Here is a 23,041-nt window from a genome sequence, read left to right as displayed (position 1 = left end):
GCACAAAGGATTTCCGCCGGAAGTGCACAGAGGCCGGAGTAGCTGCAAAAGTCGCGGTTCCCAGCAATGCAGTCTGGCGTGGGGAGGCAAGGACTTACCTCCACCAAACTTGGACTGAAGAGTCACTGGACTGGGTGAGTCACTTGGACACAGTTGCTGGATTCAAGGGACCTCGCTCGTCGTGCTGAGAGGAGACCCAGGGGACCGGTGATGCAGTTCTTTGGTGCCTGCGGTAGCAGGGGGAAGATTACGTCGACCCACTGGAGATTTCTTCTGAGCTTCTAGTGCAGAGAGGAGGCAGACTACCCCCACAGCATGCACCACCAGGAAAACAGTCGAGAAGGCGGCAGGATCAGCGTTACAGAGTTGCAGTAGTCATCTTTGCTACTTTGTTGCAGTTTTGCAGGCTTCCAGCGCGGTCAGCAGTCGATTCCTTGGCAGAAGGTGAAGAGAGAGATGCAGAGGAACTCGGATGAGCTCTTGCATTCGTTATCTAAGGAATTCCCCAAAGCAGAGACCCTAAATAGCCAGAAAATAGGGTTTGGCTACTTAGGAGAGAGGATAGGCTAGCAACACCTGAAGGAGCCTATCAGAAGGAGTCTCTGACGTCACCTGCTGGCCCTGGCCACTCAGAGCAGTCCAGTATGCCAGCAGCACCTCTGTTTCCAAGATGGCAGAGGTCTGGAGCACACTGGAGGAGCTCTGGACACCTCTCAGGGGAGGTGCAGGTCAGGGGAGTGGTCACTCCCCTTTCCTTTGTCCAGTTTCGCGCCAGAGCAGGGCTAAGGGGTCCCTGAACCGGTGTAGACTGGCTTATGCAGAAATAGGCACCATCTGTGCCCATGAAAGCATTTCCAGAGGCTGGGGGAGGCTACTCCTCCCCTGCCTTCACACCATTTTCCAAAGGGAGAGGGTGTAACACCCTCTCTCAGAGGAAGTCCTTTGTTCTGCCATCCTGGGCCAGGCCTGGCTGGACCCCAGGAGGGCAGAAACCTGTCTGAGGGGTTGGCAGCAGCAGCAGCTGCAGTGAAACCCCTGAAAAGGCAGTTTGGCAGTACCAGGGTCGGTGCTACAGACCACTGGGATCATGGGATTGTGCCAACAATGCCAGGATGGTATAGAGGGGGCAATTCCATGATCTTAGACATGTTACATGGCCATATTCGGAGTTACCATTGTGAAGCTACATATAGGTAGTGACCTATATGTAGTGCACGCGTGTAATGGTGTCCCCGCACTCACAAAAGTCCGGGGAATTTGCCCTGAACAATGTGGGGGCACCTTGGCTAGTGCCAGGGTGCCCTCACACTAAGTAACTTTGCACCTAACCTTTACCAGGTAAAGGTTAGACATATAGGTGATTTATAAATTACTTAAGTGCAGTGAAAAATGGCTGTGAAATAACGTGGACGTTATTTCACTCAGGCTGCAGTGGCAGGCCTGTGTAAGAATTGTCAGAGCTCCCTATGGGTGGCAAAAGAAATGCTGCAGCCCATAGGGATCTCCTGGAACCCCAATACCCTGGGTACCTCAGTACCATATACTAGGGAATTATAAGGGTGTTCCAGTATGCCAATGTGAATTGGTAAAATTGGTCACTAGCCTGTTAGTGACAATTTGGAAAGAAATGAGAGAGCATAACCACTGAGGTTCTGGTTAGCAGAGCCTCAGTGAGACAGTTAGTCATAACACAGGTAACACATTCAGGCACACTTATGAGCACTGGGGCCCTGGCTGGCAGGGTCCCAGTGACACATACAACTAAAACAACATATATACAGTGAAAAATGGGGGTAACATGCCAGGCAAGATGGTACTTTCCTACATATCGGGTCAATAATCCCCAGGCTCCATTATCTACCGGGTCAATAATCCCAGGCCCCATTGTCTATCGGGTCTATAATCCCAGGCCCCATTGTCTATCGGGTCAATAATCCCTACTGTAAGTGTCAATGTCTTTGGTCTTCTGTGTGGCCAGTGTCACTGATACTTTCTTTCCTTGAGTAATTCCATTTGTGTGTAGCTCCTTTTGCCTTTATTGAAGATGACAAAACGTCTCTTATGCCCTCACGGCTGCTCGGCGCTGGTACTGGTTTCAGGTGGTCTAGCTTTTGGGATGGTTTGGTGATGTTGTTTTCCCCCATGCTTCTGCTTGCACCATTTCAGAATGGTTATTTCCTGCCCCCTGCCCCCCTCCCCCGAGCATTGCTATGAACTTGACACTTTCATCACATCTGATGTTGGATGTTGCAGCTTCAGGTCACATTCAAACAGTGGTAATAGATCTCCCAGTTGGGATATGAAATGCCCCCTTTGAATGGATATACTGAATGAAGTGTGGTGGGTGTGAGACTTGCTTCCTGATCGGGTGAGTGATTCTGTTGCATTGATCTCCTTTCTGGCAGCTTTGGTGAGACTTGCTTCCTGATCGGGTGAGTGATTCAGTTGCATTAGTCTCCTTTCTGGCAGCTTTGGTGAGACTTTATCACCAACACCTCAGAGCACTTGCCTTGGTCACCGTGCGGTTCAGAGAATCTTTGTATCATTCAGACCGGCCACAACTTCTGGGCATCTGATTACACTTTTTGTAAGTATTGTTTGTATCCTTCTCTTTTCCTTCATGAAGATCCTCTCAAACGTCAGATTCTTATGGCTTTCTTACTGGGACTTTGCTCTCTGGGCACTTGAGTTGACACAGAGTGTGAATCCCTGCATTTCCAGTTGGTCATTGGTGTGGACTGAGTTTGTGTTTAGGTCTCCCCTGAGACGCCGTCTTCGCTGTCGCTTGGGATCGTCTGTTGTTTCTACAGCAAACAACGAATAATAATCTACAAGGGGCCGGAAGCCCACCCATTACTTACCATTGCTTGACTTCCTCAGCGCTGTTGTTTCTTTGTTTCCAGTGGTCATGGGTAGCTTGTTTTATTTTCATCGGTCTCACTACAGGCAGCTTTGGAGCGTTTTGGTTTTACCTTGGTAGATTCAGGTGACTCTCACAGATATGCATAGTCACTAACTGACTCACTCTCTCACATTCTCTGTCACTTACAGTTACTCTGTCTCTTTCATTCACTCTCGCTCTCTTTCGCTCACTCACACTCACTCTCTCACTCCCTCTCACTCTCTCTCACTCCGTCACTCTGCCACTCCCTCTTATTCTCACGCTCACTTTGTCGCTCACTTACTCTCTCACGCAGTCACTCCCACTCTTACTCCCTCTCTCAATCACTCTCACTTTCAGTCTGCCTCTCATTCTCACTCTGTCACTCCCACTCATTGTCACTCTCTCTCTCTCACCCACTCTGCCACTCTCACATTCACTCTGTCTCTCTCTCACTCACTGTCACGTTCTCACTCTCTCTTAGTCTTGCTCACTCGCTGTCACTCACTCGCTCTCATTCTCTCGCTCACTTATTTTCACTCACTCACCAACTCTCACTCTCTCTCACCCACTCTGCAACTCTCTCATTCACTCTAACTCTGACTCTCCCTCACCGTTACGCTCTCACTCTCTTAGTCTTGCTCACTCGCTGTCACTCTCCTTCTGTCACTCTCTCACTCACTTTCTCATTCACTTACTTTCACTCACTCACCAACTCTCACTCACTCTCTCATTCACTCTCACTCAGTCACTTTCAGTCTGTCTCTCTCTCACTCAGTCACTCTGCCACTCTCTCTCGCTCACTTTCTTGCTCACGTCCTCTCACTCACACACTCACTCCCTCTCTCCCACAGAGTCTCTGTTTGTGCATTTATGGGAATATAACCCCAACCTTCATTGTTTTCAGGCCTGCCTTGCTGCTGCAGTAGAGCAGTGCCAGTCGCTTGGCGCTCACAGAATAAGATGCCACTTACCCCCCATGGGCCTCATTTACTGTAGAGCTGTCTGACCTTTGTCTACCATCAGGACATGATGTCTGGACACGGAGTGCAAATTCAATTCTGTAATGTATATGAGTTCAACTCATAATGGCCTCAAATTGTTTTAAGGGTCAAGTCCAGTGAAGTTTATTTTGCATAGTTAATAAAAAACCATTGCATTTCAAATGTGAAAATATCTTCTGCATTCAAATCTATGCACAATGATTAAAATTAATTCAGCCTATCGATCCCTTTTTAGTGCACACAATTGTGCAAGTGATATGAATAAATTAAAACACTAAGAACTTTGAATGAAAGAAAAAAAACACGTAGGCAACAGTGAATGGACATTCTCAATAGAGCGCTTTAAACCCTCTCCCAGCGCGAAAACGGTTGTCCTAAGGGATCCCCTGTTTGGCTGTAATACTCCTGGGGAGTCTAATGATGCTCTAACCCCAGATTGTTCTTAAGAAGTTCCCCTAATTTTTTGGGGGGCCAAATTTAACTTTATTCCCTTTTTGAAACAGTGACGTGCCAGTCGCTAATACGGATAAATGCCCCTTGGACCAGTTAGTAAAGTGCAGATGTAATGTGCAAAGGAGCACTTTAAAGGAATTTGTTCCGTACCCCACCATACCTTGAACCCACAAACCAGAATTATGAAGCTCCGCGGGCATGTGCACAGAGGTTCTGATTCAAGTGCCCGCACATGGCCCTCAATACATTTTTGGACACTTTCTCAAGTCGAGCACTCGAGCCGGGACTGGAAAATGTCTGATACATTGCAAATTAGTGAATCCTAGGGCGGTGTGCACCTGATCGTTCACTGGTCCAGGACTTTTAGGAGCAGTCTCACAAATGTTAATTCCTTACAGGCTAGGGGATGTGAGCTGCCAGTTAACCAAGATATCACAGCTTGCCGGCAAGAACGGATTTGCAGTTTCTTAGAAGTTGGTTTCAACATCCTTTTTCGATTGGCTAAGGGAACTGGACGAAGGCAAAATATGTGCATTAACAACTCTTTGTGGTTTCCGATATAACGGCACCTATGATTTTGCAACAGTTTTTTCCATGATGGTATGATGTCTTTGTGTCTATGACATAAAAGGCACTGTCATGTCAAGTAAATCTTTATTTGGTTACTTAAAACCGTATTAAAAACCCAATAGTCATTGATACTTCGTTAAAGTACGGCATATGCACGACCTGTTGGCTTTGCCAATGCTTGTTCGTGAGTTGCTTATGTCACTGTGAATAAACCTGTCTCTGGGTTCAGGAGGCTTTCTGGAGGTAGTTTGGTGGTGACAGTGTCAGTTCACGAAGCTGGCAATGGTTGGCGGCTTCCTGCTCATTGGCTGTTGGGTCCTCTGCGACACTGGCTGTGGGTGATCTTCTTGGTTGGGTTCATGAGTGGGACTCTCTAGCAGGCCTGCTTACTACCTCTGTGTGGTTGCCTCTGGCAGCCATCTAGTGAGAGATATGAGCCTGAAATGCCCCTCCCTCACCTGCTGGCTGCTCACTCTTCGCACTGAGCCCCAACGGGCTGTCAGATTTGCTTTTGTTTAATCCTGTTTTTGAGATTTGTTCTGTTATCTGCTGTCCTGTTGCCTCACAGATTTTTTTGTCAGAATTTTCTTCTGTGTGGTAAGACCTTTCTTTTCTTTGTTGTTAGATTGTTGTAATCTGTCGATCTTAAAATTGATTTATTGAGCCTTTTTCTGTTTTTCTTTGCTAAAACTGGTTCAAAAGGGGGAGGCTTACACCTTGTGCCAGGTCCAGTTATCCCTAGATGTGTTCTAGCAGCTTAGGCTGATCGAGGTAGCTATAGCAGAGCAGCTTAGGCTGAACTAGGAGACATGCAAAGCTCCTACTATACCACTTAGTGACACAGTACTTATACACAAGTAAAGACAATACTCCGTGTTACCAAAAATAAAGGTATTTATTTGGATGACACAGTACCAAAAATATCTTAGACAATACTCATTCTGGAGGTAAGTATTATACACAATATATACAATAGACACCAAAATTAGACAAGTAAATAGTCATAGAACAATTCAAACAATAGGAAATACTGTAGAATGCCATGGGAGAAAATGGGTCTGGGGCAACACAAACCATATACTAAGAAAGTGGAATGTGAATCACAAATTCCCCCCTAGACAGGTGTAGTGTGTGCAGAATCGCTGGGAGAGTAAGAATACAGTAAAGGTAAGTAAATTACCCCACCCCAGAGCCCAGAAAAGCAGGAGTAAAGTACTGCAAGTTTCCTTAGGACATACTACACCTCGTGATTGGGATTTTCCAGCAGCCAACCAAGTCTGCAAAGAACAACTGATGGATTCCTGGACCTGAAGACCTGCAAAGGAAGAGGACCAAGTCCTGAAGTCGAAAGAAGTTCCAGGAAGGACAGGAGCCCCTGCCAACCCAGAAGAGGGTGCAAAAGAAGAGTCCCCGGTTGGACGAAGACTGCAGAATTGCACCCTAGGAAGATGCCAGCGGGTTCCTGCATGATGCAAAGGATGTCCCACGATGTGAAGATCGTTGCAGAAGTGATTTCGTGTTGGAAGTCGCCAACAAACCTTGGCTACGACAAAAGTGCGTTTGCGTCAAAATGGCGCTGAATGGACCCAGGAGGGACCTGCGGGCCTCAACTCTGTGTGAGGAGGAAGAGGAGGCTCTCAGGTCCCAGGACACAGGGACAAAGGAGGTTCAAAACGCAGTTGATGCAGCACAACAAAGGAAGGTCCCACGCCGCCGGAGAACACTCAGCGAGTTGAGCGGCACAGGATGGATTTCTGGGGACCTGGGCCAGGCTGTGCACAAATACATTTTGCAAATAGTGCACAGAGGCCTCGGGAGGTGAAGAAGACGCAGTACAGAGGGGTACCGTCGCTCTCGGGGAAGGCAAGGGCTTACGGCCTCCAAATTGCGTCAGCAGGACCTCAGGACAGTCTGTTGATGATGTCCACCCTCTGTGTCCTTAGGAGCATGCTCGTCACTGTGAGAGGAGTCGAAGGGCACTGGTCGTCGTCTTGGAAGGTGCCTGCTTGGAGCAGGGGAGTGACTGTCACTCCACGGGAGATTTCTTCGGCCCTTCTGGTGCAGGATGAAGACAGGGAGTCCCCAGAGCGTCCACACCATGGAAACTGTTGCAGTTGCTGACTTGGAGCTGGGGTTGCAGAAGAAAAGTATCTCTTGTGAATACTTTGTTCCAGTTACAGCGTTTCTTGGAGCAGGCTGCAGTTGATCCGAGGTCAGAGGATGCTGAAGTTGTTGCAGAAGAGTCCTGAAGGAAACTTGCAAGCAGAATCTGAAGAGAACCCACAGGAGTGACCCTAAATAGCCCTGAGAGGGGGATTGGCTACCTTATCAGCTAAGGACCTATCAGAAGGGGTCTCTGACATCACCTGCTGGCACTGACCACTCAGAGCCCTCCAGAGTGCCCCCACACCTTGCAAAGCAAAGTGGCTGAAGTCTGGGACACACTGGAGGAGCTATGGGCACCACCCCTAGGGTGGTGATGGACAGGGGAGTGGTCACTCCCCTTTCCTTTGTCCTGTTTTGCACCAGAGCAGGGGGCAAGGGGTCCCTGAACCGGTGTAGACTGGCTTATGCAAGGAGGGCACCATCTGTGCCCTTCAAAGCATTTCCAGAGGCTGGGGGAAGCTACCCCTCCCCAGCCTGTAACACCTATTTCCAAAGGGAGAGGTTGTAACACCCTGCTGTCAGAGGAAATGCTTTGTTCTGCCTTCCTGTGACTGAGCTGCTCAGACCCCAGGAGGGAAGAACCCTGTCTGTGAGGTGGCAACAGCTGTAGCTGCAGTGCAAGCCTCAGAGAGCTGGTTTGGTAGTACTGGGGGTCCATAGTGGAGCCACCAGGATGCATGCAATTGGCTCCCCAATACCAGATTTGGAATGGGGGGTACGATTCCATGATCACATGTTACATGGCCATATTCGGAGTTACCATTGTGAAGCTACATATAGGTAATGACCTATATGTAGTGCAAACGTGTAATGGTGTCCCTGCACTCACAAAGTCCAGGGAAATGGCCCTGAACTATGTGGGGGCTCCTTTGCTAGTGCAAGGGTGCCCTCACACTTAGTAACTTTGCACCTAACCTTCAGCAAGTGAAGGTTAGACATATCAGTGGCTTATAAGTTACTTAAGTGCAGTGAAAATTGCTGTGAAATAACGTGTGTGTTATTTCACTCAGGCTGCAGTGGCAGTCCTGTGTAAAGGTTTGTCTGAGCTCCCTATAGGTAGCAAAAGAAATGATGCAGCCCATATGGATCTCCTGGAACCCCGATGCCCTGGGTACCTAGGTACCATATACTAGGGACTTACAAGGGGGGTCCAGTGTGTCAATTGAAATTGGTAAATTAAGTCACTGGCCTACAGTGACATTTAAAAGCAGAGAGAGCATAAGCACAGAGGTTCTGGTTAGCAGAGCCTCAGTGACACAGTCAAGCACTACTGACAACACATACATTAGGCCACAAAGTATGAGCACTGGGGTCCTGGCTAGCAGGATCCCAGTGACACAATAAAAACACACTGACACACACTCACAAACAGGCCAAAAGTGGGGGTAACCATGCTAGAAAGAGGCTACTTTTTCACATATGTTGTGAATGGACTTTTAGATAGCTGCAGTGTAGAGGGATATACTGGATTGCTGGACGGTTTGTGTATTTTGAGGTCATCCAGGAGTTCAAAGTGAGTACACCTTCTGGGTGCTTCCAATAGACATGTTGTGACTCTAGAAATCCTTCTGGTTATTTCTGCACAACATAAGGTTGCCACTTAAATGATTATCACTCCACCATATGAGCCTCATTTCCTGGAGCAAGTTGCTGCAGTGTAATTTCGAAATTATATCTTTAGGCACTGTGCTCTGAATACAGCCATCCCGTGGTTCCTTCTGAAGGCTTGACAACAACAAACATTTTCTAATGGCAACTATTTCCAATTGCAAGCAATGCTATATCATTAAACACTATTCCAAAGCTGGTGTAGGGGTCAGCGGATCACTAGTCGAAATGTAATGTGTATTTATTATTAATGTAACACTCGTACTAGCTTAAAGAGACATATGAATGCTGTAGAATAATCTTAAAAGCTATAATCCTTAGGGACATGCATTGTGTGAACTTGTGTAGAAGTATTCAGTCCATATCGTTGCCAAAATGTGCCATTTTATGAATTTCCTTCCCTTCTTGTCACTAGTAGCAGCTACCTTTCCTCTGAGCAGCTGTCTTTGCCGCTGTGATCAGCTGTCTTTGCTGGTATGAGCAGCTGTTTTTGCCACTATGAGCAGCTGTTTTTGCCACTATGAGCAGCTGTCTTTGCCGCTCTGAGCAGCGGTCTTTGCCGCTATGAGCAGCTGTCTTTGCCGCTATGAGCAGCTGTCTTTGCTGCTGTGATCAGCTGTCTTTGCTGCTGTGATCAGCTGTCTTTGCCGCTGTGAGCAGCTGTCTGCCGCTGTGAGCAGCTGTCTTTGCTGCTGTGAGCAGCTGTCTTTGATGCTGTGAGCAGCTGTCTGCCGCTGTGAGCAGCTGTCTTTGCTGCTGTGAGCAGCTGTCTTTGCCGCTGTGAGCAGCTATTTTTCCAGCTATGAGCAGCAGTCTTTGCAGGTGTCTTTGCTGCTGTGAGCATCTATTTTTCCTGCTATGTGCAGCTCTCTTTGCTGCTATGATCAGCTGTCCTTGCCAAACACCAGGGAGTGCAGATTTTCATCAGCGAGAGTCAATAGTAGGTCAGTTGTAGGTCAGTTGAATGAACTATGCATACACAACTTGGGGTACCCCTTGCCTGTCGAGAGTAACTCCTATCCCATAGTCTTCCTTTCCCTTCCAGTAGGCGATGCTTTAGTGGGCTCTAACCTGTTTTTTGTAGAAGATGAATGAACTATGCTCTGTGTGTGGGTATGCTCTTTCAGATTACGTATTTTGGAAATTGTTGCAGGAACAGTACATTTCTCACAAGGATTGATTGCACTGTTTGTATTATTTCCACAGAATGTGCTTTCTCTGCACGGTAGATGTGCTCAGCACCATGTGAAGAAGTGTACAAAGAAGCGATGGATGGAGTGCTTGAATTCATCTCAGCCACTGGTAATTACTCGGGACGCATCCCAGTCGAATGCTATTTTGCTCGTCATGCCACCTCAGTTTGCACCCAACCCTATGAAAATCTGTCTTTCTTTAAACAGAATGTTATTGTTGTTTAACATACATTTCCTTTGTCTACATTGCACCATATTGTTAAAAGAACTGGCATTGTGATCCAGCAGCAGAAGCATATTGTGTTCAAATACAAAGCATATCAGAGGTAGTGAGGATGTGTGGATGAAATACTGCTGTGCCTACTGCGTATTTCTAGGCAGTTCACTGCTCTCACAGAAAAAGAGATGGGATCGTCAGGTACAGTATGTCATGGAACCAACAAACCACCATTCAGCTAGCCAAAGTACAAACCTCCCCTGCCTTCTCATCTCCCCTCTGCGGTGTCTCCTCACCCCTACCTCTCCCAAGCAAATCAGTGGATTATACCATAGGTAGGCCATCCCTTCCAAGTAGTCCATGCCAGCCAGACCCCTCCCGACACCCACCAAAGTAGCAATTACATCAAAGCCGGAAAGTAGCGTCAAACATTAGGTATTAGGCCTGAGTTTTCAACCTCATAGGATGCCTTGGGCAGTGCTATCTCCATTGCTGTCCTTTCTCCTCTCCCTCTGTCTGCGCTTGCCCGAAGTAGAAGATACAGGAAGTACGGTGCCCTTGCCTAGTGCCCTCTGCTAGCAGATGTTAAGTACAGAGAGATCATGCCGTCCCACTCAGTGGGCCACCGACGGTCGAAGTGGTAGGAGCCACAGTTGTGTCATGTCTGGGTGGTCTAGTAGCCTCAACATCCTGGCTGTCCCATGTCCTGGGACCCAACCCATACACCCCTGCCGCTGTGCCGCTAAGTAATAGTAGTAAAAATCCAGAGCATTTAACCTTTCATCTGAGGACGTCTGCTGCAACTTGGCCAGTGCCGCCTGCCTGCAGCCTTGTTCCACATTAAATCAATCAGGATGAAATCCAGTTCCCTGATTGTTGCACATGTTATCACTAGCGGGAGGACCACAAAATAGTAAAGGAGGCGAGGCAGTGCCACTATTTTTACCACCTCTATGTGGCCTGTCACTGAGAGTGGCAAGGTCTTCCAGAACCTGGCACCGGATCGGAAGGTTGTCACTGCCATTCCTATATTACCCTCCAAGAGTTCAGGCAGTGTGCGGTAGACTCAGATCCCCAGGTACCTCACCACCAAATGAAGGAAAGTGCCACTTTTTGACATGGTCAACTCCCACATTTTGCTCACTGGTTATGATGTTGATTAGAATTACACTGGGCCTCTGCTAACCTGGTCCCAGTACCAGTGTTCATTCCCTAAAAACTAAGGTGGTCATTATAACCCTGGCGGTCGGTGTTAAAGCGGCGGTAAGACCGACAACAGGCCGGCGGTAAAACTTTTGCAATTACGACCGTGGCGGAAACCGCCAACAAAGACAGCCACTTTAACACTCCGACCGTGTCGGCGGTACAAACAAACAGCGCGGCGGTCACTGCCAACAGACAGGTGGGAGACAAAGTACCGCCTACAGTATCACAACCTACCAATCCGCCACCTTTTCCGGGGCGGATTCACCGTGGATAAAAACACGGCGGAAACAGGATTCCAAAGGGAAAACGCTCACCTCTACACACCCCATGAGGAACGAGGACACCATGGATCCGGAATTCCAAATTCTCCCTCGATTGTCTTCCTGCTCCTCTACCAGGAGCACGAATGCCGGCGCTGAAGACCACGGTGAGTACTGCACCTACGACACAGGGGAGTGGGAGGGGAAAAAACAGGGACACACACGCCACACCCCCACACTCATCCACTACAACACACACACTAATACATATTGATACATCACAGTTACACCCCCCAGCCCCCCCCCCCAGAAGAATGCAAAGACCAAAGGAAATGAGTGTAACCATTGTAATATATTAAAAGCAAGTACGCAAAAAAATATATATACACCACTAACAAAATATACACCAAGCATAGTAGTCCAGGTAGTGCTCCAATTAAGCCAGTGGAACACTGGGCCCACACTGTATGGGTGAGGCCCACACAAGATCCCCGACCATGACGGAGAGAACACTGTAGGGGCATCAGAGAGCAACAAAACAGGTACCTCAGGGGGAGGGAAAGGGGGGGCACCTCAGCCGCTTGAGTGCACAATACCAAATCCACGAAGGGGCCACATGCTCACTGTTCAATCCTGGGGAGTGCAAAGCCACAGTCTCTCAAGTCTCTACAGTGGGTGGGTTGCCTACTGATCAATCCTGGGGAGTGCAAAGCCACAGTCTCCCAGGTCTCTACAGTGGGTGGGTTGCCCACTGTTTAATCCTGGGGAGTGCAAAGCCACAGTCTCTCAAGTCTCTACAGTGGGTGGGTTGCCCACTGTTCATTCCTGGGGAGTGCAAAGCCACAGTCTCTCAAGTCTGCACAGTGGGTGGGTTGCCCACTGTTCCATCCTGGGGAGTGCAAAGCCACAGTCTCTCAAGTGGATAACAGTCTCCACTGGTTCTGGAGGGGGCATGGTGCCTTGAGTGCTTCACCCTGCTAAGGACAGAGATAGTGGATGGATTTCTCCACTGGTTCTGGAGGGGGCCTTGTGCCCAGAGTGCTTCATCCTACTAAGGCCAGAGGTAGTGGATGGCTCTCTCCACTGGTTCTGGAGGGGGTATGGTGCCCACAGTGCTTCATCCTGCCGGTGACGGACTCAGTAGCGTCAGTGCCCTTGGTGCTCATGGGCCAGCGTTGCTTGAGACGGCGGTGCCCTGTTCAGCGTTGCTTAAGACGGCGGTGCCCTGTTCAGCGTTGCTTAAGACGGCGGTGCCCTGTTCAGTGGTGCTTGAGACGGCGGTGCCCTGTTCAGCGGTGCTTGAGACGGCGGTGCCCTGTTCAGCGGTGCTTGAGACGGCGGTGCCCTGTTCAGCGGTGCTTGAGACGGCGGTGCCCTGTTCAGCGGTGCTTGAGACGGCGGTGCCTTGTTCAGCGGTGCTTGAGACGGCGGTGCCCTCTTCAGCAGTGCTTGAGATGGCGGTGCCCTGTTCAGCGGTGCTTGAGACGGCGGTGCCTTGTTCAGCAGTGCTTGAGACGTTGGTGCCCTGTTCAGCGGTGCTTGGAGCGGCGGGCTCCTTTGCAGGGACTCAGCTGCTGGCGGTCCTTCATGGCCCAGCTGGGCTTGTGCTGGCGGTCCTTCATGGCCCAGCGGGACTTGTGCTGGCGGTCCTTCATGGCCCAGCAGGGCTTGTGCTGGCGGTCCTTCAGAGGGGCTGGTGCTGGCGGTCCTTCAGCGGGGCTTTTGCTGGCAGTCCTTTCTGGCCCAGCGGGGCTTGTGCTGGCGGTCCTCTCTGGTCCAGCGGGGCTTGTGCTGGCGGTCCTCTCTGGCCCAGCGGGGATGATGGCGGTCACCTCCTGGGCAGCAGGGCTGGTGCTGGCGGTGGCCTCCTGGGCAGCAGGGCTGGCGGAGGCCTCCTGGGTAGCTCGGCTGGTGGCGGTGGCTTCCTGGGCAGCAGGGCTGGTGCTGGCAGTGGCCTCCTGGGCAGCTGGGCTGGTGCTGGCGGTGGCCTCCTGGGCAGCTGGGCTGGTGCTGGCGGTGGCCTCCTGGGCAGCTGGGCTGGTGCTGGCGGTGGCCTCCTGGGCAGCTGGGCTGGTGGCGGTGGCCTCCTGGGCAGCTGGGCTGGTGCTGGCCTCCTGGGCAGCTGGGCTGGTGCTGGCAGTGGCCTCCTGGGCAGCTGGGCTGGTGCTGGCGGTGGCCTCCTGGGCAGCTGGGCTGGTGGTGGTGGCCTCCTGGGCAGCAGGGCTGGTGCTGGCGGTGGCCTCCTGGGCAGCAGGGCTGGTGCTGGCGGTGGCCTCCTGGGCAGCAGGGCTGGTGCTGGCGGTGGCCTCCTGGGCAGCGGGGCTGGTGGCGGTGGGCTCCTGGGCAGCGGGGATGATGGCGGTCTTCGGGACTTAGGAGACGGACGGGGGGGGGAGGTGTGGGAAAGAGGTCAAGGTTGGACAGGAAAAGTTTTTTTGAGGCACTGGGACGGGTAGCTGGAGGGGGTTTGGGAGTGGAGGAAGAGGTTGTGGTTGTAGGAGGTGTTCGTTTGCTGACTTTGGGTGAAGGTGCATGCGCTGGAGGCTGTCGTGAGGTGGATGGCTGTTGGGTGGGTGTGTGCCTGCGTTTGTGTATCTTGGGAGGGGGCGTCACAGACACACTGGGAGAGGACACAGGGGACGTGTGAATGGTAGTGGGGGTGGTGACTGCACGTGAGCGGGGTGTAGTGGTGGGTGTGCTGGTGATGGAAGTAGTGGCTGTAGAGGTAGTGCATGCAGGTGTGAGTGTAGACGAGACTGGGAGGGAGGAGGGAGACGAGGAGCAGGGGGACACAGTGGAGGCAGTGGATGTTGGTGTGTCTGCATGTGTCTGATGCTTGCGTGAGTGCCTGTGGGATGTGTGGTGCTTATGTTTGCCTGAGCTTCCCTTGTGTGTTGACGTGTGTGCATGCTGGTCTAGAGGTGTGCTTGGGATAGGCTGGGGTACAGGGGATTGGGTCTGGGTGGAGGAAGTTGGAGGGGGGAGGCTAGAGACAGGCAATGGCTGCCATCAGTGCTGAGGCCAGAGTCTGAAAAGCTCGCTGAAGGGCCGTCTGACCAGAATGAATACCCTCCAGGAATGCATTGGTTTGTTGCAACTGCCTTTCTACACCCTGGATGGCATTCAAAATGTTAGACTGCCCAAGAGCGAGGGACCTGAGGAGGTCAATGGCCTCCTCACTGAGGACAGCAGGGGTGACTGGGGCAGGGCCTGAGGTGCCTGGGGCGAAGGTGATGCCCACCCTCCCGGGTGAGCGGGCACGTGGCAAAGGCTGAGGGGCTGCTGGGAGGGCGGTGCTGGAAGGGGGGGTGGCGGCTGTAGATGGGGGGGCATAGATTTTGCCGCCACCACAAGGGAGCTCCCATCAGAGGACGAGTCCGTGTCACTGGTCTCAGTTCCTGTCCCCGCCGTGGAGCTCCCCCTCGCCCTCCGTCCCACTGGTGAAGTCTGATTCCGTAGTGTGGCCCTCCATGGCCATGTGGGATGCAGCCCCCTCGTGCTTCGGTGCCACTCCTTCTCCGCCTGATGATGCTAATGCACACAAGAACATGGAGACCACAAAAAGGTGGGGAACGACAGAAGAAAGACATGTTGAGTGCATGCATTACCGCTACCGTTGGCGGACACGAGAGACACAGAAGCCCCCTGCACTACGCCGCGCTCTTGGGCTCCACTGTTCAACTAAGCTATGGACGACATCTGCACACATGGATGACACAGGGGCATGACTAGTTGTACTTGCCACTCTACAGAGGTGCGGTGGGGTGCCACATGGACTGCCTTACGGAGGGACCTTGCCTACGGAACTCGCCCTGGCCTAGGGAAACCCACAGCCCACCTCCCCCACCCAGACCCATCCACTGCGCGCAAAATCAGCAGAATGAGAGTGTACTCACCCCCTTGTGGCTGCTGTGATGCCCTCAAGTGCCCATCCAACTTCGGGTACGCCACCGCCAGGATCCTGAACATCAGGGGGTCATAGTGCGACAGGCACCCCTCCCACGTTGGGAGGCCATCCCCAGCTGAGCCTCGGCTGTCTTCTTGCTCCAGCGGCGAATGTCCTCCCATCTTTTCCGGCAGTGGGTGCTCTGTCTGTGGTAGACCCCCAGGGTCCGGACGTCCTTGGCGATGGCACGCCAAATATATTTTTTCTGGTGGGTGCTGACCTACATGAGTTGTACAGGGGGAAAAGAAACTTATAACCAACTGCACCGTCAAAGTGATTGGCGCCCATCCCTACCCTTGCCATGTGGCACATGTACTCACCGTCGTTTCATGCACGCCGCACTCTCCCCCCTTCCTTCTTACATCCACCCCTCTCCACACAGGCATAGCCCATACAGCATGCTCCCAGTGTATTTACCTGTTTGTCTTGAGGACCGTAGAGTAGCGTGTACTGGGGAAGGACCTCATCCACGAGTTTCTCCAACTCCTCCGATGTGAAGGCAGGGGCCCTTTCCCTAGTCGCACGAGCCATTGTCTCTTCCAGACCAAGGTCACAGCAGCACTTGCAGTGTAGGTCCTCTCCTGTCGAAGATCACAGGTGTTTCCAGAGGGGGGAAGCTCTGTGGTGGCCTGTGACTGGGTGTGGGGAACCGACTGTCCCAAGGTCCCCGATGGGTCGGGCTGGTCATCTAGATCCAGTTGGACAGAGGTGCTGTCATTACTGTGGGCCTCTTCTGTTGGTGGTGTGGACATGTGTGGACCCTCCTGTCCGGTGGCGTTGGGTAGGGGTCCTGCAGGGGTATAAAAGGATGTTTATTACATCTGTGTGGCATGATGTGCAATGGGTGGGTGACCGTGTACCCCACTGCTTGCATTCCTGTGTGGGAGCTTGTGTGATGATGGTTTAGGGGGGTGTATGGGTATGTGCAGTGGCCATGCTTTAGTGATGTGTGTCCATGCGTTGTTGCAAGCAGGGCTTGGTGTTAGGATGGGTGGGTTGTGATGTAGGGACATTGTGAGGAGTGATGGTGGTGAGGGTGGGGGTATGTGCTGGCATGCAGGTAGGGTGGGGGGATATAATAGTAAAGATTTGACTTACCAGAGTCCATTCCTCCACCTACTCCTGCGAGGCCCTCAGGATGCAGAATAGCCAAGACCTGCTCCTCCCATGTTGTTAGTTGTGGGGGAGGAGGTGGGTGTCCGCCGCCAGTCCGCAAGGTGGTGTCTTGAGACCACGGAACGCACCTTCCCCGTAGGTCGTTCCACCTCTTCCTGAGGTCCTCCCGATTTCTTGGGTGCTGTCCCACTGCGTTGACCCTGTCCACTATTTTTCGCCATAGCTCCATCTTTCTTGCAATGGAGGTGTGCTGCACCTGTGATCCGAATTACTGTGGCTCTACCCGGACAATTTCCTCCACCATGACCCTGAGCTCCTCCTCCGAGAACCTGGGGTGTCTTTGCCGTGCCATGGGGTGGTGTAGGTGATGTGTGGGGTGGTGTGTGGGGTGATAAGTGTGCTAATATGTAGTGGTGTGTAGTGTGATGTGCGTGGAAGTTATGTGGGTGATGGTGTTGTGTGCGTGTGGATGCTAGTATTGTTGATGGTGGTGTCTCTCTCTGGCATTCGTGAATTTTGGTTGTAGGGGTTGGTGGGTGATGTGGGTGTTATATATTGTATTGGGTGTGTGGGAGTGGTGTGTGTATGTGTATCAGGTGTGTGTATTTTGATTTGTCCAATGTGGCTGTGTTTTGTAAATGTGTGTGTATTTTGAGCACAGCGGTGTGTACCGCCAATGGAATACCGCGGTTGAAGTGTGGGCGTATTTCTGTTGGCGTGACGGTGTAGGTTTTGTTTTCGCCAGTTTGTCACTGACCTTTGGTGTGGCGGACTTGTGTGGGTGTCTGAATTTTGCAAGATTCCGTGCTGTGGGTCATAATAGATGTGGCGGTTTTCCGCAGCGGTGTGTTGGCGGTCTTCTGCACAGCAGTAAGTGGCTTTTACCGCCAATGTTGTAATGACCGCCTAAATGTCTAATTGTAACCCAATTGGCAAGGACTTTAGCGCCCTTGTAAGTCCCTGGTAAAAGGTATCTCTGGCACCCAGGGCATGGGTACTAAAGAGGACTCCCAAGGGCTGCAGCATGTATTATGCCACCCTAGGGGACCCAAAATCAAACACAAGCAGACTGCCATCGCAGGATGCGTGATATGGTGCAAAACATTCAGAAAACACAACATTGCACACCCCATGTGTGCAGTGCCGACTCACACACTATGTACTATATGTAAGTTACCCCTACAGCAGGCCTTAGAGCTCTAAGGCAGGGTGCATTATACCACATGCGAGGGCACATCTGCATGACCAAATGTGCCCCTGTGATGTGTAGTTCTATTGTTAGATATTGTAAGTGATCCATCCTAAAGTATGTACTGGGCACTGGTCATTACGACTTGCGTAGCTACATGATGGCTTCAATGAAAATACAGTTTTTTTTCTATCAAACACCTTGTCTTAATACATCAGTACTAATGCCAGTATCAGATTTATTATGACATGCACCTAGAGGGCACCTTAGAGGTGCTCCCTGTAGTCCTACTAGTCTTTTAGTGGGTTGACTGACTGGTATCTTCTAGTCTGCCACCACAAACGGGTTTCTGACCCCCTGCAGGTGAGAGCCAGCACTTGCAGAGGCCAGAAACAATGCCTGCTCCTTAGGAAGGTGATCACACCCGCACCAGCAGGTTGGCTAGTGACAGCATATCAATGCCAGGGCTTCAAAGCCCTTGCCACCTTCGAACTGCATTCCCGACTTCCCCACAGATCTGAGGAACAACAACCCCTGCCCTGGGGCCCATTTGAAACCAGAACTGGTGGGAAATTAGACATTCAGGAGGCGTGTTTCACTCACAGGCTACTTCCACCCCTAAAGTGAACACCCAGAAAAGGGTTTCACCATCTTATTTTTGGTGAACATAGAGACATCCGGGTCAGTATGCCTACTCCTCACAGACAGTGGTCATATAGGGGATGTAGACACCCCAGAGGTAGGTAGCCCATTGACTACCACCCTATAATTCCCTAAATGCTCCTAAGTTCATTATTTAGCATTCTCCATGACAGCAGAGAGACAGATTCAACTACCTGGGAACAGACGAAGGGCAAAGAAGAGACAACACAATGAGAACCGAGGACCTCCACAGAAACTGGCATCAAACCCTGCATTGCTGCTTACCGCTCAACAGTTGCAAAGGCCCAACTCGTCCTGCGGCTGTGGTTGCTCCCCAACACTTGGAGGGTTGCCCAGCACTTCCACAACCAGCTAGCATCTCCCATGTGGTGAAGGAGCCATCCCTCTGCAGGCACCGACCATATCTGTCCGGTAAACTGTGTTGTTGTTTGCCATTGGGCCCACCAAGAGAGCAAGACTTCTGGGGGAGGTTTTTGTGGCTCTAGGTGGTCAGCCCCGTCTCTGCTGAGTTTTGAGACGCTGGACCCTCTGTAGCCCCCCTGCACCAATACTCTGAGTACCGGGTACTTGCACCAGCCAAGGCTTCTTCTTCGATCAGCCTAGACACTACCGTCTTGATTTATTTGCACGTCAAGGGACTTCAGGACAGAGTGGATCCACGACCAGAGTGCCATTCTGTTTTGTTTTCCTCCCATTGCAGACAACTTTTAGTCAACCATGAGAGCCTCCAATTCAAGTGGCCCGCCAGCCAAGCACCCCTGCATCCGAGCCCCACAGCCCAGGTTCACGACTTCTGACTGAGCCCCCCTGGTCTAGGGACCCCCATGATCTAAGGCCCCCTTTGGGTTCAGCCAGACTTCTCCCCAAGTCCCTCATTGCAGCCTCTATTTCACTTCCCTTTAAAACTACCGTTGTAGCGCTCAAGGCTACCATCCTGACCAGCACCTGGACACCTCAGGACAGGTAAACCTAAACTGAATCACACCTTACTTCATGTGTGGCTGGTCACGACCCCATACAAATCAGTTTTTGCCCCAATTAAGTCCTTGTGAAGAAAGCCATGCCACCATGCGCCTCCCTTTTATTCTTCCCCTGGTCTCCAAATTATTCGCCATTGTGGGTTGTTTATTCCTTCCCCTCCATATGTACCTCACTCTTCTTACCCTTTGCTACCCTCTTGCCCGGATAGCCCAAGGTATCCAGGTAAAGGGAGAAGAGATTAAGAGCATCTTCCTGTGGCGTCCTCCATGTTTGGGCTTTAAGGGCTGAGGATGATAATCCCTAATCAATCTTCTGCCTCTGTCTTTTCTCTAATCCTCTCCCCCTTATAGTCCTATTTACTTACTTACTCACTGCCTTACTGGCATGTAGGGCAGCTATGAAGGTCCACCGATTCTTTGTGTCTTGGACAGGTTTCCGTGCAGTGTCCCAGCTGTGTTTCTGGGTCTTCATTTCCGTTTCCATGGTTAGCCTCCAGGTGTTGTCTGGCCTGCCTCTCTTCTGTTTGCCTTCCGGTGTCCAGAGGAGAGCTGTTCTTGTGATCGAGTGTCAGAATACCTTGGTTCGATCTCCTCAGGAGCAGAAGATAAATCCTCAGTCCTAACCCAGACTACTTGCACCGAAATAGAATATCTGTTTTGAGCGCCCTGGAGAGGAAAAGGGGAATGGGATTTAGAGAGACTGCCTCAGAGATATTGTTTCTTCAAATACTCAGTCTGACATTCACTTCTTATCTTAACTGGCTAACAGCACCTGCAAAATTACAATTACTAGGGACACTCAATTGTAACTACATCATTCATTTACATTTGCCAATAATTATGTTAGCTTAACAATTATTTCTCACTCTCTTACCCTGAGCTCCCTGAGGACTTTGCCTCTCTCTTTCCCTATTACTGTTGAATGTTGAATGATTGAAGTTTTTAGTACATAGTTTTCTTAGAAGTTATATTCCGTTTTTTCCAAGTGAATATTAGCTTACTTCTCAACCTTCATGTTGATATATATATTTTGAGTTCATTTGACTGCACATTCTTATTATTTTGAATAGTTGCTATATATATATATATATATATATATATATATATGTTCGATGGCATGTGTAGCTGCAGATACACATGCTGTGCACATCCCACCATCTAGTGCTGGGCTCGGAGTGTTACAAGTTGTTTTTCTTCGAAGAAGTCTTTTTTCGAGTCACGAGATGGAGGGACTCCTCCCCTTCGGCTCCATTGCGCATGGGCGTCGACTCCATCTTAGATTGTTTTCTTTCCGCCATCGGGTTCGGACGTGTTCCTTTTCGCTCCGCGGTTCGGAACGATAGTTAGAATCTCGGAAATTTCGACGGTATTGTTGGCGTTCGGTATCGGGTTAGTTACAACAGATCGACACCGAATTTTGAAGAGCTCCAGTGACCCTTCGGGGTTTTCGATCCCCCGGCGGGGCCTGGTCGGCCCGACCACGTGCGTCTTCAAGGCTAATGGAACGGACCCCATTCCGCTTCTGCCCCAAATGTCACAACAAGTATCCTTATACAGATCAGCGTCTGGTCTGTAATTTGTGTTTGTCTCCAGAACACAAAGAAGATACTTGTGAGGCCTGTCGAGCGTTTCAGTCGAGGAAGACGTTAAGAGACCGAAGAGCAAGAAGACTACAAATGGCATTGGCGCCGACAGAACAAAGACACTTGGAAGAGGAAGAAGAAACCTTCTCCATCGAGGATTCGGACTCGGACGAGGTTGATCCCGAACAGACGCCGAAAACCGTGAGTAAGACGTCAATACACAAAACTCACGGAAAAACCGCTAAAGCCCAGGGAACGCCACCACCAGCAGGCCATGGCTTAACCCGAAAAATTGGTGACCGACCATCGGCACCAAAAAAGGGCACGCATGTGTCGAAGGCATCGGACTCCGGTCGAGATACCGGCACAGAGCAGACTCGACCCCGAGAAAGCGGGTCAGAGCAATCTCGGCACCGAGAGGGCAGCACCGAAACGAGTCGGCACCGAGAGATCAGTACGCCGAAAAAAAAAAAAAAATGTTGTCGGAACCGAAAAAGACTGCCGAAAAAGTTTCCATACTGAAACATCCGGCCTCGGAACCGAAATCAAGTGCCTACACAGAGGAACAGGGCCTGTCCTCACAAATGCAAGGACATAGATTCAGACAGGAACTAGAGTCAATAGAGCTAGACTACACTCAAAGAAGGCTCCACATTCAAAAAGACACAGGGGAGATCAGTACTCTTCCCCCAATTCGAATGAAAAGAAAACTTGCCTTCCAAGAGAAAGACAAGCAGCCACAGGCAAAGGTGGCAAGACAAGTAACCCCGCACCATCTCCACCACGCTCACCACAACCATCACCGGTAGCCACTCCACCAATGATGCAGTCACCAACTCATACTGCAATGAGTCAGGATGATCCCGACGCATGGGATCTTTATGATGCACCTGTATCAGATAACAGCCCAGACTGTTATCCAGCGAGACAGTCACCACCTGAGGACAGTACAGCCTACACACAGGTGGTGTCAAGAGCAGCGGCGTTTCATAATGTCACCCTGCATGCAGAACCTATCGAGGATGATTTTTTATTTAACACACTATCGTCCACACATAGCCAGTACCAAAGTCTCCATATGCCACCGGAAATGCTGAAACACTCCATACAGGTGTTTCAGGAGCCTGTGAAGGGCAGAGCCATAACTCCAAGGGTGGAGAAGAAATACAAACCGCCACCAACAGACCCGGTGTACATCATGCAGCAATTAACACCAGACTCTGTGGTGGTAGGGGCAGCTCGCAAGAGAGCGAACTCACACACCTCAGGAGACGCTCCACCTCCAGACAAGGAGAGTCGCAAGTTCGACGCTGCGGGGAAAAGGGTTGCGGCACAAGCAGCCAACCAATGGCGCATTGCCAACTCACAGGCCTTGCTGGCCAGATATGATAGAGCTCATTGGGATGAAATGCAACATTTCATAGAACACTTGCCCAAAGAGTTCCAAAAGAGAGCACAACAAGTGGTGGAGGAAGGACAGAGTATCTCGAACAATCAGATGCGCTCAGCAATGGATGCAGCAGACACAGCTGCTAGGACAGTGAATACAGCAGTGACCATAAGGAGACACGCATGGCTGCGTACATCAGGATTCAAGCCGGAAATACAACAAGCTGTGCTGAATATGCCATTTAACGGACTGCAGTTGTTTGGGCCGGAGGTGGACACTGCTATTGAAAAACTCAAAAAAGACACAGATACGGCCAAAGGCATGGGTGCACTTTACTCCCCACAGAGCAGAGGCACTTTTCGGAAATCAGTTTCGAGGGGGGTTTCGGGGACAGAGTACAGAACCCTCAACCTCACAAACAAGGCCCACTTATCAAAGTCAATATCAGCGGGGAGGTTTTCGGGGACAATATAAAGGGGGACAGTTCCCAAAGAGTAGAGGGAAGTTCCAGAGTCCCAAAACTCAACAAAATAAACAGTGACTTCAACATCACAAATCCCCAACACATAAGACCAGTGGGGGGGGGAGACTAAGCAAGTTCTACTAACACTGGGAA

General features: G+C 50.7%; 1 protein-coding gene across 4 annotated transcripts in view; it reads left to right on the top strand.

The window, feature by feature from the left end:
• LOC138252556 (zinc finger protein 135-like) overlaps positions 1-23,041 on the top strand; it is a 226,431-nt gene that overhangs the window by 75,340 nt on the left and 128,050 nt on the right. For all 4 annotated transcript variants that reach the window (XM_069205750.1, XM_069205749.1, XM_069205748.1 and 1 more), the window contains exon 2: positions 9,889-9,984. In XM_069205750.1, the coding sequence (XP_069061851.1) occupies positions 9,912-9,984 (73 nt within the window). In that variant the 5' untranslated portion in view covers positions 9,889-9,911. The remainder of the gene's footprint in view (positions 1-9,888; positions 9,985-23,041) is intronic.

This window comes from Pleurodeles waltl, chromosome 1_2, assembly GCF_031143425.1.
Source record: "Pleurodeles waltl isolate 20211129_DDA chromosome 1_2, aPleWal1.hap1.20221129, whole genome shotgun sequence".
NCBI lineage: Eukaryota > Metazoa > Chordata > Amphibia > Caudata > Salamandridae > Pleurodeles > Pleurodeles waltl.
Note: the sequence above shows the minus strand (reverse complement) of the source record. Positions and strands in the feature narration are given on the sequence as shown.